At 53.8% G+C, this 13,036-nt stretch overlaps 5 protein-coding genes across 5 annotated transcripts; 2 read left to right on the forward strand and 3 right to left on the reverse strand.

The window, feature by feature from the left end:
• Positions 1–616: 616 nt before the first annotated feature.
• On the forward strand, positions 617–1,211 carry INS49_014320 (uncharacterized protein; the record flags this gene model as incomplete). Its single annotated transcript, XM_043175011.1, has 4 exons — positions 617–793; positions 887–900; positions 977–1,110; positions 1,165–1,211. 4 exons carry the CDS (start codon positions 617–619, stop codon positions 1,209–1,211), a joined length of 372 nt encoding a protein of 123 aa, XP_043021956.1.
• Positions 1,212–1,501: 290 nt separating this feature from the next.
• Positions 1,502–3,394, reverse strand: INS49_014321 (uncharacterized protein; the record flags this gene model as incomplete). The annotated part of the gene is made up of 3 exons (XM_043175012.1): positions 1,502–2,262; positions 2,503–3,162; positions 3,235–3,394. The coding sequence occupies 3 exons, from the start codon at positions 3,392–3,394 to the stop codon at positions 1,502–1,504; spliced, it is 1,581 nt and encodes a 526-aa protein (XP_043021957.1).
• A 760-nt stretch (positions 3,395–4,154) lies between these two features.
• INS49_014322 (uncharacterized protein) lies at positions 4,155–7,157 on the forward strand (the record flags this gene model as incomplete). The annotated part of the gene is made up of 1 exon (XM_043175013.1): positions 4,155–7,157. The coding sequence occupies one exon, from the start codon at positions 4,155–4,157 to the stop codon at positions 7,155–7,157; it is 3,003 nt and encodes a 1,000-aa protein (XP_043021958.1).
• Positions 7,158–7,983: 826 nt separating this feature from the next.
• Positions 7,984–11,558, reverse strand: INS49_014323 (uncharacterized protein; the record flags this gene model as incomplete). Its single annotated transcript, XM_043175014.1, has 4 exons — positions 7,984–9,500; positions 9,564–9,864; positions 10,017–10,158; positions 11,032–11,558. 4 exons carry the CDS (start codon positions 11,556–11,558, stop codon positions 7,984–7,986), a joined length of 2,487 nt encoding a protein of 828 aa, XP_043021959.1.
• Positions 11,559–12,133: 575 nt separating this feature from the next.
• INS49_014324 (uncharacterized protein) lies at positions 12,134–12,553 on the reverse strand (the record flags this gene model as incomplete). Its single annotated transcript, XM_043175015.1, has 1 exon — positions 12,134–12,553. The coding sequence occupies one exon, from the start codon at positions 12,551–12,553 to the stop codon at positions 12,134–12,136; it is 420 nt and encodes a 139-aa protein (XP_043021960.1).
• Positions 12,554–13,036: the final 483 nt, after the last annotated feature.

A 13,036-nucleotide genomic window follows, 5' to 3' on the forward strand; every position in this document is an offset into this window, starting at 1 on the left:
CATAGCAGCTGCCCATCGTCTTTATTCTGCTTCAGTACTTAGTAGTAGCTTCAACATCAGCTCCCTGTTCATAATTCATTCTGATTTGATGCTTCGTGGTATTTTCAATGATGGTATCGGCAGCCACTAGAAGCCGCCGTCATCAATAGTCCTAGCTGACTGCCACGGGTCATTCTAGAGGGCCTTGGCGACAACTTTTGGTTGCACGAGAGACCCAAAGTAGAAGACTATATTCCACAGGCAAAGCAGCGAAGTTTGAAACAGGGCCGACAAAATAGGTGCAGGGACACGGGCGTAACCAACGATGGCATGTCCTTGAATTTAGTGAATGGGGGCTTACTGTAACACTTTCAGCTGCAATATATGAACATCAGCAGCGGTCTGACCAAAGTAGTAACTTCAATAGTTTAAGCCTAATAAACTTACTAAGCCGTATTATCCCAGATTATCGTGTTCAATGGGGCGTGGACGAGACATATGGCACCTCGCTCTCTGGCTCAACAATGACTTTAAAAGCCGGCCTCTTCTTTTCACCGTTCAAAGATTCTGTCGTTCCTAAACAACTCCCAACTTCAAGCTTTGCCAGACATTTTCAAATTTTGTCGCAAAAGTCGCCATGAAGCTGTCACAGTCGATTCAGATCTCCGCCTTGCTGGCTGGAATCGCCTCCGCCTTCCCCAGCCCCCCGGCACTCACCGAAACTATCATGCTCTCCAACGGCACCATGACAGTGGCTGTCGAGGTCGAGTCCAGCGAGGTCCGGGATGAGCGTGCCATTCTCTGCCGCTCATCGGTCGATTGCAAAGGCAGCAGCCGCTGCACCAACAGTCAGGGATTCAAGGACCAATGTGGGGCCGCTTATTCCAAAATTGAAGATACCACCTAGACCACCGGAGGAGCGTAAGTAAAAAAGAGCCCCCTTCAATTTCGACGGAAATCACAAGGGGAGAGGCTAATGTACCCACGTTGTTCACAGGAAGAGCGGTGTCTGCTCTGGCAACTGTGGCATCTTTGTCCAGAACGGTGGCTGCTCTAGGTCTGGAGCGGATCTTCGCAATGGCTACAATGCCGTTCGGAGTGGTGGTTGCCAGGCATGCGGTTCATTCCATGGTATGTCTGGAGTGATGTGATGCACTGTTTGAAAAGACGCTCACGAGAGAATAGATGACGGCGGCTGCTTGATCACTGTCAATTTTGTCACCGGATGCTAAAATGTAGCAACGGCACAAGACTCGGACTGCGGTAAATGATGTTCCGGAAGCATGGAAATCAAAAGAAAGCGCAGAAAGCAGCGGACTGTCTTTCATGGGGGATCATCATGTTGAAATAAGTGAGAAAGCAAAGCTGGTTGTGGTCTCTAGGAATAGGCAAAAAACAGGAAAGCCTGTAAATGGTCTAATTCGACGCATGATGAGCCGCCCTTAAGTTGGGCCGTCGCATGTTGGCCAATTCCTGTCTATGACCTACGCACCTGAAAAATTCACTGTGATCCGGAAAAGCTCTAGAAATCCTTCCCTGCGACAGGGACATCCACCTGCCTTGGCTTACCACCGCTACTCTCTGGATCCGGATGGACGCCTTCAACGACCTCCGATTCTGGCACAAATCCAAGCTTGAGCGCCTCGTCGGGTGTGAAGCTGCCGTAGTAGTCCACCTCATCAACCAGGCCCAGCCCGGCGGGCGGCCAGATCCTGTTCAGGACGTAGTGAGCCGCGAAGGAGATGGCAAAGCCCAGCGGAAACGCCAGGTAGAACAGCTCGTTCCAGGCGCGCCCGACGCTGACCTTTTCCGGCGTGACGTTGGCGGCGAACCCAGGCAGCTGCGTGGCGAAGCCGAGGACCCAGGCCACGAAGCTGCGGGGGTTGAACCCGCGGGAGAAATAGTAGATGCCATCCCGCCCCGGGTGGTACAGGTCCGAGAGCTTGAGCCTCTGCCGGCGGACGAGCCAGTAGTCACAGATCTGGATGCCGATGATGGGACCGAGAAAGACGCTGTAGGCCGATAGGACCGAGATGAAGACTGCGGCCGACGAGAGCAGCTCCCAGGGGCACAGGGCGACGCTGAGGAGAAGTCCAATGTACGCGCCTCGACGGATGTTTATGTAGGAGCAGAACAGGCCCGCGAGGTCCATCCCTGCGCTGTAGGCGTTGTCGACTACATTGATGGCGACCTGGCAGGCGAGTAGGCCGACTCCTGCGAAGAAGGCCCCGGCCCTTGAGGAAGAGCTGTAGTCATTGTCGAGCCACCTCTGGGCCATGTCGGCTTGTGTCCCGGCTTGTCAGCTATGGGAGATTGAAAAGAGGGGATCTTGCTGTTTCCTCTGCGACTTACGTGGATTCCATATTGCCTCACCCCAAAGACCCTGTGTTGCAGAGGCGGCTAGACAGCCGAGAAATGGGAAGATCGTGCCAAAGAATCTGCGGCTGCCTTAGCGAAGAGATCGATGGAATAATATCAAAGCTTCTTTCCGAGGATTTGCTCACATGATTGAGAACCACTGACCAAAAACTTGGTCTCCGGGCCTCCTCGCAAAGCGCGAGTAGTCGTTGGCATTAGTCAGGCCGACTGCGATGCCTCCGATGACGGTGGTCACACCCGACACGATCGACCATCCCAGATCCCACGAAGTCATGGATTTCGCTCCCTGGGACAGCAAGGGTCCACCGCCCTTGGCTACAGCCAGCGACCAGATCAGCATGGCCACGAGAGTCGTAGCCGCGAGCAAGTTGAACACCAGAAGAAGGCGCTTGATCTTGTGTGGCGGTATGTACAGCACGGGCGCCATGGCCACGTTGAAGAGGATCCACCCGACGAACTGCTTCGTCTCGAGGTGCGCGGACTCGGGGAAGACGTTTGGTAGGTTGTGGAAGCTGGGGAAGATGGCAGACAGGATCACGGCAATGCAAAGCCCTCCCGTCCAACTCTGCACGGAGAACCAGACCAGGCTAAGAATGATGCGCTGCACGATCTGGAGGAACGCGCCGTAGGGTCCCCAGACGTACCGGGAGACGACGGGGAAGCCGATGTGCCACGTTGCTCCGACGTAGCCGTTGAATATGGCCACCAGTGATATTATGATCTTGCCGATGAGGGTCGCGAGGACGGCCTGCCACACGCTCAGACCGGTCGCGACCAAGGACCCACCAAGTTGCCAATTTGAGACTTATCAGGAGGATCCAGTCAGACAGACTTTTCATTTCAGGCTACACATGTGTGGGGGGTGAGTTCGCTTACTGGCGATCTGGTTGGTGAGCCAGAAGGAGATGAATGTCCAAGTCGTCCAGGTCCTCCGCGAAGGAGGCAGAGGGCGGATGTCGTCGTTGATCCATATGTTAGCGACTGACTTATCCGTGCTGGACAGTCGGATCGAGCTCAGAAAATTTTGTAGCCTCATGTTAGAGGTTCTGTGCCTGTGTAAGATGTCTTCTACATCTAAATCACCCAAGTGGTCCCCGACAGAATGGAGACGAGTCGAGTAGTACCAGAAGCAACGAAGAACATCGGATTCCACCATGCGACCAAGGTTGCAGCGACGAGAATCATTCTAATAACAGCATTCAGATACTGGCACCTTATCATCCGTCGGGCAAAACATGGGCAAAACATTAAGTATTGGTCTGCTTACCCCAAGAATGTTTGTCCGCCAGCTGGGAAGCAGGAAACTCTGATAAGGCTAGTTAAACGTCTCCAACATCTTGTGGTGGCCGGCGGCCTTTTCCTATCTCTCGGCGCGTCGGGTCGGAGCCGTTCCTGCTCTGTTAGTATGCCCAGATCGACTAGCTCCGATCTCGTTAGGGGCGTATCCCTGGCAAAGTCCCCCGCCCACCGGGTGTCACTGTAGGGTGAACTAGTGGAGAACCATGCCAGTGTGGTCGGCATTTGTGGATGATACGATCTCGGAGTGTCACCATCTGCTAGACATAAAAGCAACCTGATCTAGGTGCAAGTCATACTAGCGGAAGTTTCCGACAGCGATGATCTAATCTTCTCCGGGCCCTGATTGCAGGCCAAGCTGATTTCTCCTGACCTGAGGGATATCATCAGCCCCAAGCCCAAATTCTGCCATACCCATCCGGGGGTAACACCACAAACAACGTACTCGCCCGACCTCCTTGGCCTCGCAGTACTACCCCTAGACCTCCGCATGAGAAACCATGACGCTTGATAAATCAATCCGCATAGGCGTAGACGTCGGTGGCACAAACACCGATGCAGTGGCCGTCGATATGGCCCTCGCTTCCCGAGGCCACCCAGAGCGAGGCGTGCTTGCCTTCAAGAAGACGCCGACTACCCCAGATGCCACCTCCGGCATCGAGACGGCCGTGCGGGCCGTACTGAGCTCGGCCGAAGGTGCAGGCGGCATCAACCCGGAGCGCATCGCCAGCGTCACCGTGGGTACCACCCACTTCATCAACAGCGTGGTGGAGAGGGACTCGCGCCGCCTGCAAAAGGTCGCCGTCATCCGGCTCTCGCGCTCGTTCCTGCGCGAGGTTCCACCATTTGCCGACTTCCCGGAGGACCTGGCGGCCATATTGAATGGCTACTGCGGCATCGTGGACGGGGGGCTGCACATTGACGGCTCGCAGGAGGCGCCGCTGAGGGAGGCGCAGGTTGTCGCCGAGTGCCAGAAGATCAAGGCGCTGGGGTTGACAGCCGTGGTGGTGGCGGGGGTCTTCTCGCCCATCGACGAGACCTTCCAGCAGGAGAACCGTGCGAGAGAAATCATCCTCCGTGAGCTGCCGGGCATCGACGTGGTCTGCTCGCACGAGGTGGCGAATATAGGGCTGCTGGAGCGGGAGAACGCGAGTATCTTGAACGCGGCCATCCTCAGCTACGCGAGGAGGACGGTGGGGCGGTTTAGGCTGGCCATGCAGAGGCTGGGCCTGTCGTGCCCACTGTTCATCACCCAGAACGACGGTACCATATTGGACTCTTTCTCAGCCGCCAGGATGCCCATCAAGACCTTCTCTTCAGGTGCGACCAACTCTATGCGCGGCGCTGCGTACCTGTCTGGGCTCGATGCGGGCGGCAGTAGGTCTGCTGTTGTGGTTGATATCGGAGGCACCACATCCGACGTGGGTGTGATCCTCGCCAGTGGTCTCCCGCGGCAGGCTTCCGCCTACGTCACTGTCGCAGGAGTAAGGGTGAATTACTCGATGCCTCACCTGCATTCCATCGGCCTTGGTGGCGGATCTCTCGTGCGAGAGGTGGAAGGCAGGGTGCGAGTTGGGCCAGAGTCTGTGGGGCACTTCCTTACTGAGGAAGCACTGGTGTTTGGTGGCCAGACCTGCACAGCCTCGGATATCGCAGTGGCGCTGGGAAGGGCAGAGATGGGTAAGGCGACCGCAGTGAGGCATCTCAGCGAGGACTTCATCAATTCTGCGCGAGACCGCATCAAGACTCTCCTCGACGGCGCTATCGACGTGGTCAAGACGTCTGCAGACCCGATTCCCGTGCTGCTCGTAGGCGGAGGTGCCGTGCTGGCCCCTGAGGAGATTGCCGGTGCGTCTGAGGTTGTCCGGCCCCCCTTCCACGACGTCGCGAACGCGGTGGGGGCGGCCATCTCGAGGGTGTGCGGAAGCGTCGACATCGTCCAGAACACGAGCCAGCAGACCGAGGCACAGGCCATCCAGCGCGCCAAGGACCTGGCGGTGCAGCGCGCAATATCGGCGGGAGCTGTCGAGAGTAGCATCTCGATCGCGGAAGTGGAAAGTATGCCGCTGCAGTACGTCACGAATCAGGTCCGGACCATCGCCAAGGCAGTCGGAGACATCGACTTCAGGGCTCCCGTGCTCGACAACGCGGCGGACGAGGATCTGTCCGGTATCGACGACAGAATCGAGGAGCACAAGAACCTAAATATCAAGACCCTTGACGCCCAAAAGGTTGACCCGTTTGCTTATAAGCCCCTGATCGAGAAGAATGCGCAGGGCATACCGGAGTGGCTTCTCAGCGAGACTGATCTGGCTTGGCTTGCAGATGGCTGTTACGTGCTTGGCTGCGCGGGTGGAGGCAGCCCTGCAGCAAGCGTCCTTCAACTTCGCGACATACTCAGGGCCGGCCACAAGATCCGAATAATAGACCAGTCCTCTTTGAGAGACAACGCCCTCATCTACTGGGGCGGTCACATGGGCTCCCCTGCCGTCTCAGTAGAGAGGCTGCAGGCGCTCGAGACGGTCCAGGCGTTCGAGGTTCTCATGGAGTACCTGGGCCATGACAAGTTCGACGCCGTGATGGGGCTAGAGATCGGTGGCGCGAATGGGATGGAGCCCATGCTGGTCGGCTCTTCAAAGTTCTTCGACAGCCCCATCATCGACGGCGACTGGATGGGCAGGGCCTACCCGACCTACTGGCAGACGACCCTGGCCGTTCACGTCCCACTTGAGCTTTGCCCCTGCGCCATAGACTCGGGGGACGGCAAAAGTATAGTCATGACGCGGGCTCCCGATGATGAAATCGTCGATAGAGCACTCAGAGCGTCGTGCTCTGAGATGGGCAGCCGTTTGGGCATGGCCGCCAAGCCCACGACGACGGAATACGTTAGAAAATACGGCGTGCTCAACACGTGCTCCCTGGCTTGGAGGATAGGCAGATGCATTGCGAGGTGTGAAGCTAGCAGCACCCTTTCGACAGTCGCCGAGTCGATCATTGACGAGGCAGGTGGCCCAGGTGCTGCGAAGGTACTGTTCAGGGGTAAGATCGTGGCGGTGGAGCGCCGTCTTGTCAAGGGGCACTCGTACGGTACTGTTCACATCGCCACTTTTGAAGGCAACGACTTGGACGATGAGGCTTGCAGCTCCTCCACGACTAGGTCGACCGCCTTGGCGTCTGGAGGCACTCTCAAGATCCCCTTCAAGAACGAGAACATCTTCGCAGAGCACACCGCTGCGGACGGCACCACGCAAGTGATAGCTTCGGTGCCAGACCTCATCGCAATCCTGGACAATGGCTCCGGCAGGGCGCTCGGTGTGCCTGAGTTCAAGTATGGATACCGCGTGACTGTGATTGGAATTACATGTTCACCGCGGTGGACAGAGGTGCCTGCAGGTCTCGAGATTGGCGGCACAAAGGCATTTGGATACGACGACATTGAGTATCGGCCTCTGGGGAAATACGTCGAGCCCAAGAGCGTGATAGCAGAGTACGGTCTTGCCTAGGATTGTGGGAGAATATAGAATCAGAGGCACGAGAAAAGACCCAGTAGCTTCGACGACACAAATGCACGTGGCTTAAGCCTGTGAATAGATACCTTGTAAAGGGCGGCAAGTTGGTAGGCGGGCCGCTGCGTACCGCATCTCGCACGCGTCTAGGACACTGGTGCTCATACTGAAGGGCTTGCATTCGGCTCTGCGGCATTACCATCTCTATTAGATCAAACTAGGCGCCTGCATCCTTCAATATATTGACAATCTCCGCACGTCCAAATTTCCTAGCAAACGTCATAGCTGTATTGCCTTCCTCATAGCCCATCGCAGCGTACTTGGGCATGTCGTCTACGTTCTCGAGAAGCGTGTACACTTCCTGTACACGATTATTGGCGGCAGCATAATGAAGCGCAGTGTACCCACGGACATTCTGAAGCCGTAGAAGAGCATTCTTTTCCGAGACTTGCTGAATCAGTGTCTTCACCACTTCCGTATGTCCTGAAGCGACTGCTGCATGCAACGGCAAGCCGCAACACTGCCCTACTTCGGCATCTTGTCGCGCCCCCACGGATAGAAGAAGCTTGACAACTTCCACGGCCCCGCTCCAGCACGCGAAATGTAATGCGGTGTTCTCGCGAACCATCGCATTGGCATTATAGCCAAAATCTTTCAACACTTTGACCGTCTCGATGCGTTGATGCGCTCAAGCTTGAAATGAAGCGCAGTCCAGTGTTTTAAGCTGGTCTTTACGCGCTTCGGAATGGCACATGCATTCCAGATAATGAAGCCTCAGGAGATTCGAGCATCCTGCAGATGCTAAAAGCACCAGGATATTGGTCTATTCGCGAAGTAATAGCCGGTTCTGCGTCGAGCTTCGGTGGAGCGTTTCGTGAAAACGTCGAACCAGTTGTTTGGTGCGTAGTCGTCCGCAACGAATCATTAAGTCTGGGTACTTGTCTTTGTTGACAGGAATGATATCGGAGTCGCGCATGTGGTCCATCCAAAACCTACAGGTATACTGTAGCAAGCAGGATTTGGGTTCGGCGCTCAGATCTGCTGACTCCAGTACGTCCACACACAGCCTCGACCAGGTGTAGTGGCATCGAGTTTCTACACCGTACTCATCATACATCCCAATGCGACGTAGTCCCGAGTCTGATAAAAGGAACTCGCGGGCGGTCTGGTGAATGAAATTGACAACATATCCTGGGTCTCCTCCGTCCGACTTCTCAAGCGATAGAAGAGCTTTAGCTTGCTGACGTTCGGTCTGGACAAGTCCACTCGAGATTACCGTTAGGCGTTGAGAGAACTTCTCCAAGTCTTGTACAAACGTATAGTTGCCTGAAGAAAGTGCATCTCTCAATAAGGAGACTCCGAGTGGTTCCCGTGCCACAAGGAGGAGTTGGAAAAGCCTCAGGCGTTCAGCTGCATGATCAGGATCGTCTGAGTTGAGGAGATGGGCATATAGCTCAAGGATGTCCACTGGGAGCTCCTCTGCGTGCCTGAGTAGCTCATCATTCGTCTCGCAATCAACCTTCGACAGTATCTTCCATACCACGAGATCGACCCATTGAAAGATACCAGATGCCTTGTCCAGTATGATACGCTCAAGCATCACACGAAGTCCACTCTCGTTGACATTGACAAGCTTCGACTGCACGAATTCCTTGATGTCTCCTTGGTTATGCTCATCGACAATAATGATGTTCCCTTTGGGTAAGGCAGCGCCGAGCTTGTATCCACTGCGGACCGATAGACAAACCTGCAAAGATGTCTGAGTCTGATTCAGCTTTTGACTCAGAATGTGCAGATGCTCGAGCATGTCCAATGACCCATCTCCCCCGTCAGCTTTGCATTCGTCAATCGCATCGAGAAACAAGTAGACAGACAGTTTTGTTGTCCGAGTCGTGGTTAGGATTGCCGTAATCGCATCTCTAACGGCATCGATGTTGCCGCTGCGTAGGAGAGCTTCATTGTTTAGGATCCCCTCCGGGAATGGGCGTATGTTCCGGAGGAGCTCGCAGAGTAGCAGACGGTACATTCGCAAAGAGCTTTGCCACAGCTCGGGCTCTGTGTTTTGCCGACCATCGAAGAAGAACTGTACAGTCAATTTTGCGTGTGACTGCTCGTGGCTGTGCACCAAACGTCCGGCTGCGGCCTTCATTCCGACATATTTCCCAGCTCCAGGCTTGCCTTTTATGATCAAAAAGGCCGATTGGGAGGCTGCACTGCATGACACCCAGCCTTGATACTTGAAATTCTCGAACAGCCAAGAACAGCTTTGTTCCGGGGTTATACTCCGAATTGCGTTCAGACGCTGGTGCATGGTTGGAAACTCGAGACGCTTCACCAAATCTGTCGATTGTCAATTGCTAAGCATACACGAAGTCCCTTGCCAAGATAGGTCCTGTTGCTAACCTTGCACCTTTTTCTCGAGCTCCTGATCCCCCCCTTCCTTCTTGAGTCTGTCTTCGATTCTTCTGCTTTCAGTCTCTTGTTCTACTGACCCCGCCCATCTGCAAAGCTCCCCTTGAAGCGATTTGAACCCTGGGTCATCAGGTCCGTCAAACTTCATCATATCAATGTGATTTGCGTGTACCATGGCCTTTGTGCTTCCATCAGTGTCTCTTCGCATAACAAGGACGAGGAGGATGATACTCACGTCTTTGCAGATTAGTCCTCCAAGGCTACGACAGACGAAGACGATAGGTCGATTAGCCTTGCACAATTAGCGCTGAGCTTCGAGCATGAGGTCCAAGTCTTATATACCGTTCCGTCATCTTCACGCTCGTTGGAAAGGGCGTGTAGTAGATCAGTAGCATGGTGGCCGATCCGTGACTGAGAAACCACACTTTTCCAACCATGTCTTACAACATCAGCGTCGTAGCCGAACGTCATCAATCGGATATTCTGCAGTTTTTCGGGAAGAAATCCAGCATCCCAAGGAGCGTTGCCACTGGCGGAAGGCCATGTTCTCTCGCGATGGCCGGTCAAGCCATGTACGAAGACTACACTTTGAGACCAGGTCAGCACAATCTTGACTTCTTCCACGTCCTACGCCATTACTACAATAACCATGGAAAAAGGCATTGAGCTCGGCTGCGCAAAGTTAAGCCCGTCCACTTTGTCAAGGTAAGTATGAAGATTTCAATGACCCAGGCTCCCTTTTTCGTCGTATTGCTGCCGCCGAAGCACATGGAAGGTCATTTTGACTAGCACATTCTATTACTTAGAGCAGTTCAAGAAGTAGTACTATAAACAGCTTATAGACATTCAGAAATGCCCTAAAATCCCAACTAAAACCCGAGCATACGACAGCTACTCCTTCGATCCCCTACCCGCTGAGACCAACCCTCCTATCAGGCCTAACCGCCTCACCCACTTATTCAAGCATCCAGAGGACGCAGAGGCTCTCCCAGTACTGTACCGTAAGATTCCAGAGAAGTTTCGAGCGAACTTCTAAGCCTTTCCCAAAGAGGGAAGCGCAGTCGGCTGGGTAATCGAGTTTGTTGAAGGACTAAATTGGTTCACCGTGTTTCTCTGCGGCTGCCTGGGTTTCATGGCTGCGTTGGTATCGGCAATATTTTGGTCTGTAGTGCGAAGTGATGTTCAAGGTGACTTTGCCATTGCTAGCTTTATGCTTGCATTCTTAGGCTTCTGCTCGGGTATCGCGAGAACCGAGATCCAAATGGCATGACGAGAGCTCGAGGCGCGATAGGTGGACTAGTTTTCTAAATCCTTAACAAACCACATTGCCTTTACCGCCGTATGACAATTTTCCTGCGCCAGCACAATCGCCCTTTCATATTGGCTAGCAGCGAATTTCCCGCCCGCAGCACTGCATAGGAGTGGTATCATGCTAACTCGGCAATACTGCGCGGCGTACTCAATGGCAGAACGTCCTCCAAAGCGCACGCCTGGGGCATTCACGTTTGCACTTAAAGCCAGCAACTTCTTCGCACTCCTCATTGACCCCGCCTTGGCAGCGAGCTGAAGTGCAGTCCCGCCTCCACGAGCGGCCGGGGCGGCGTTGATATCGACGTTAAGTTCGAGGAGAAGATCAACGATAGTATGGCTCGCGACCTCACAAGCCTTTTGCAAGGGCGTGCGCTTCAAGCCCTGCTTCGCTTCCTTTCGGACGTCAGCCCCCTTGGAGACGAGTAGTTCTACCAGAGGCAAGCTTTTCGTCTCTATAGAATCCAGAAGTGCGGTGTTCCGTACAGTGATTTGGTCGGAGTATTGCCCAAAGCAGTTTTCTGCAGATGAAGAATGCTCGCGTCTTTCGCTTGCTGGCATGTCAACATTGCCTCCAGCACTCAGAAGCTTGGAGATCAAATCTAGACAACCGCCACGGTATTTCTTGATAGCCATACCGAGAGCTGTCACGACGCCGTAGTCTTCGTAAAGGGTCATTTTGTTCACGTCAAAGCCCGCACTGAGGCAAAATTCCAAGAGCGCTCCGTCCTCCCTCTGTAATACCTGTGACGCGATTCGCGCTGCCGCTTTCGTGATTGGCTCTGTCTGCCGCGCTGCACTGGCAGCCTCGTAGGTCCAGAGCGGTACCTAGTCAGCGAGCCTCATGGTTACTTCTCCCAGCCACAGCTTCTGGAATGATGAAGGTACGAAACTTGTTGGTTGGGCTTCTTCGTGTGCACACGAGGGTGTTGGCGATAGTAGGTATGGTGGTTGCATTCGATTATGGTGTAGTGGGTAGGTTTCGCCTGGAAGGCGAAGCCCATACGCAACTGCCATGGGCTGTCCGGCTAAGCCAGCTGGGACTCAGGTGGCGACGGCCCAGCAGTGTTATCTATTGGTCTAGTCTACTGTGCACCTTCGATTCTGCGCAACGCACCCACGACATTCCCACAAAATTGTTACCAAGTCCTCCTGCGGAATTGTAGACAAAAGACGCATCCGTAATAAAATGGCGAAAATTCATTAAATGAAACAATTCCGTGAAAACTCCTGATGGTAGTCCGCACATATGCTTAAGCCAGGTAAACCGAGAATTCGTCAATCGTGGACGGCATATCCCCAGTGATAGGCGCTTCCGTAGAGCAACCTGATTTCGGGTCTAGCCAGACGCAGGTCTCAGACTGGGGCGGTTTGTAGCACGCGATAATCCTGTCCGCCATAGTGCTGAACACCTTCATATCTAGCGGACCGTTCTCACTGGTGGTGGTGAACTCCCAATCGACGTATCCAGCGTAAGGTTCCGACTGGTAATACACTTCAGCATAGTTGGTGGTTCCATTTGTATCAATTGTGGATTCGCCTCTGTTGAATGCTTGGGGGCTAGAACTTGGTCGCTGGGTAATTGCACAGGCGACCTGTGCTGCGGCTAGGTTCATGTTGGCGGCAAATGTGACCAGAAGTCCAAACGTTCGAGGGAGGCTGGCGGGCTTCATTTTTGCTTTGAAAGAAGTTTGGCGATTCTGTATAGCAGCTCAACTGTAGTAGTAAGACTATTGTTGTGAAGAAATATTAGTATGTAAGTTAGAGCTTGTATGTGGACGTTAAAGAAGCAAATCGCATATCATTACATTGGTGGTAGCCTCGTTTATATCTATGCTCGCAATCTCTCAGTTCTTTTTTGAAGGAAACCCGCACGGGTGTTATCTCTAACACACAAACCTCCTTGGCTGGGAGATAACATGAGTGCGAGTCATGCTTTGAACCTGTAATTAGAAAACACTTTTGCGCCTTGGCCTGGGTATGAGGTAGATAGTTTATGAGAGGCAGTGTAGAGCTTGGCAAGGGCGGGGACCGAAATACCTAGGTAGTGATCATGTGTAGCACATGACTCGGAAGATCTTGACTTTGATTAGTGCCAAACTGCGGTCTTTTTTTAGAGCAAACCTGCATGGACCCAAGTCATGCTTTGAACCTGT

This window comes from Diaporthe citri, assembly GCF_014595645.1.
Source record: "Diaporthe citri strain NFHF-8-4 chromosome Unknown scaffold_7, whole genome shotgun sequence".
Lineage (NCBI taxonomy): Eukaryota > Fungi > Ascomycota > Sordariomycetes > Diaporthales > Diaporthaceae > Diaporthe > Diaporthe citri.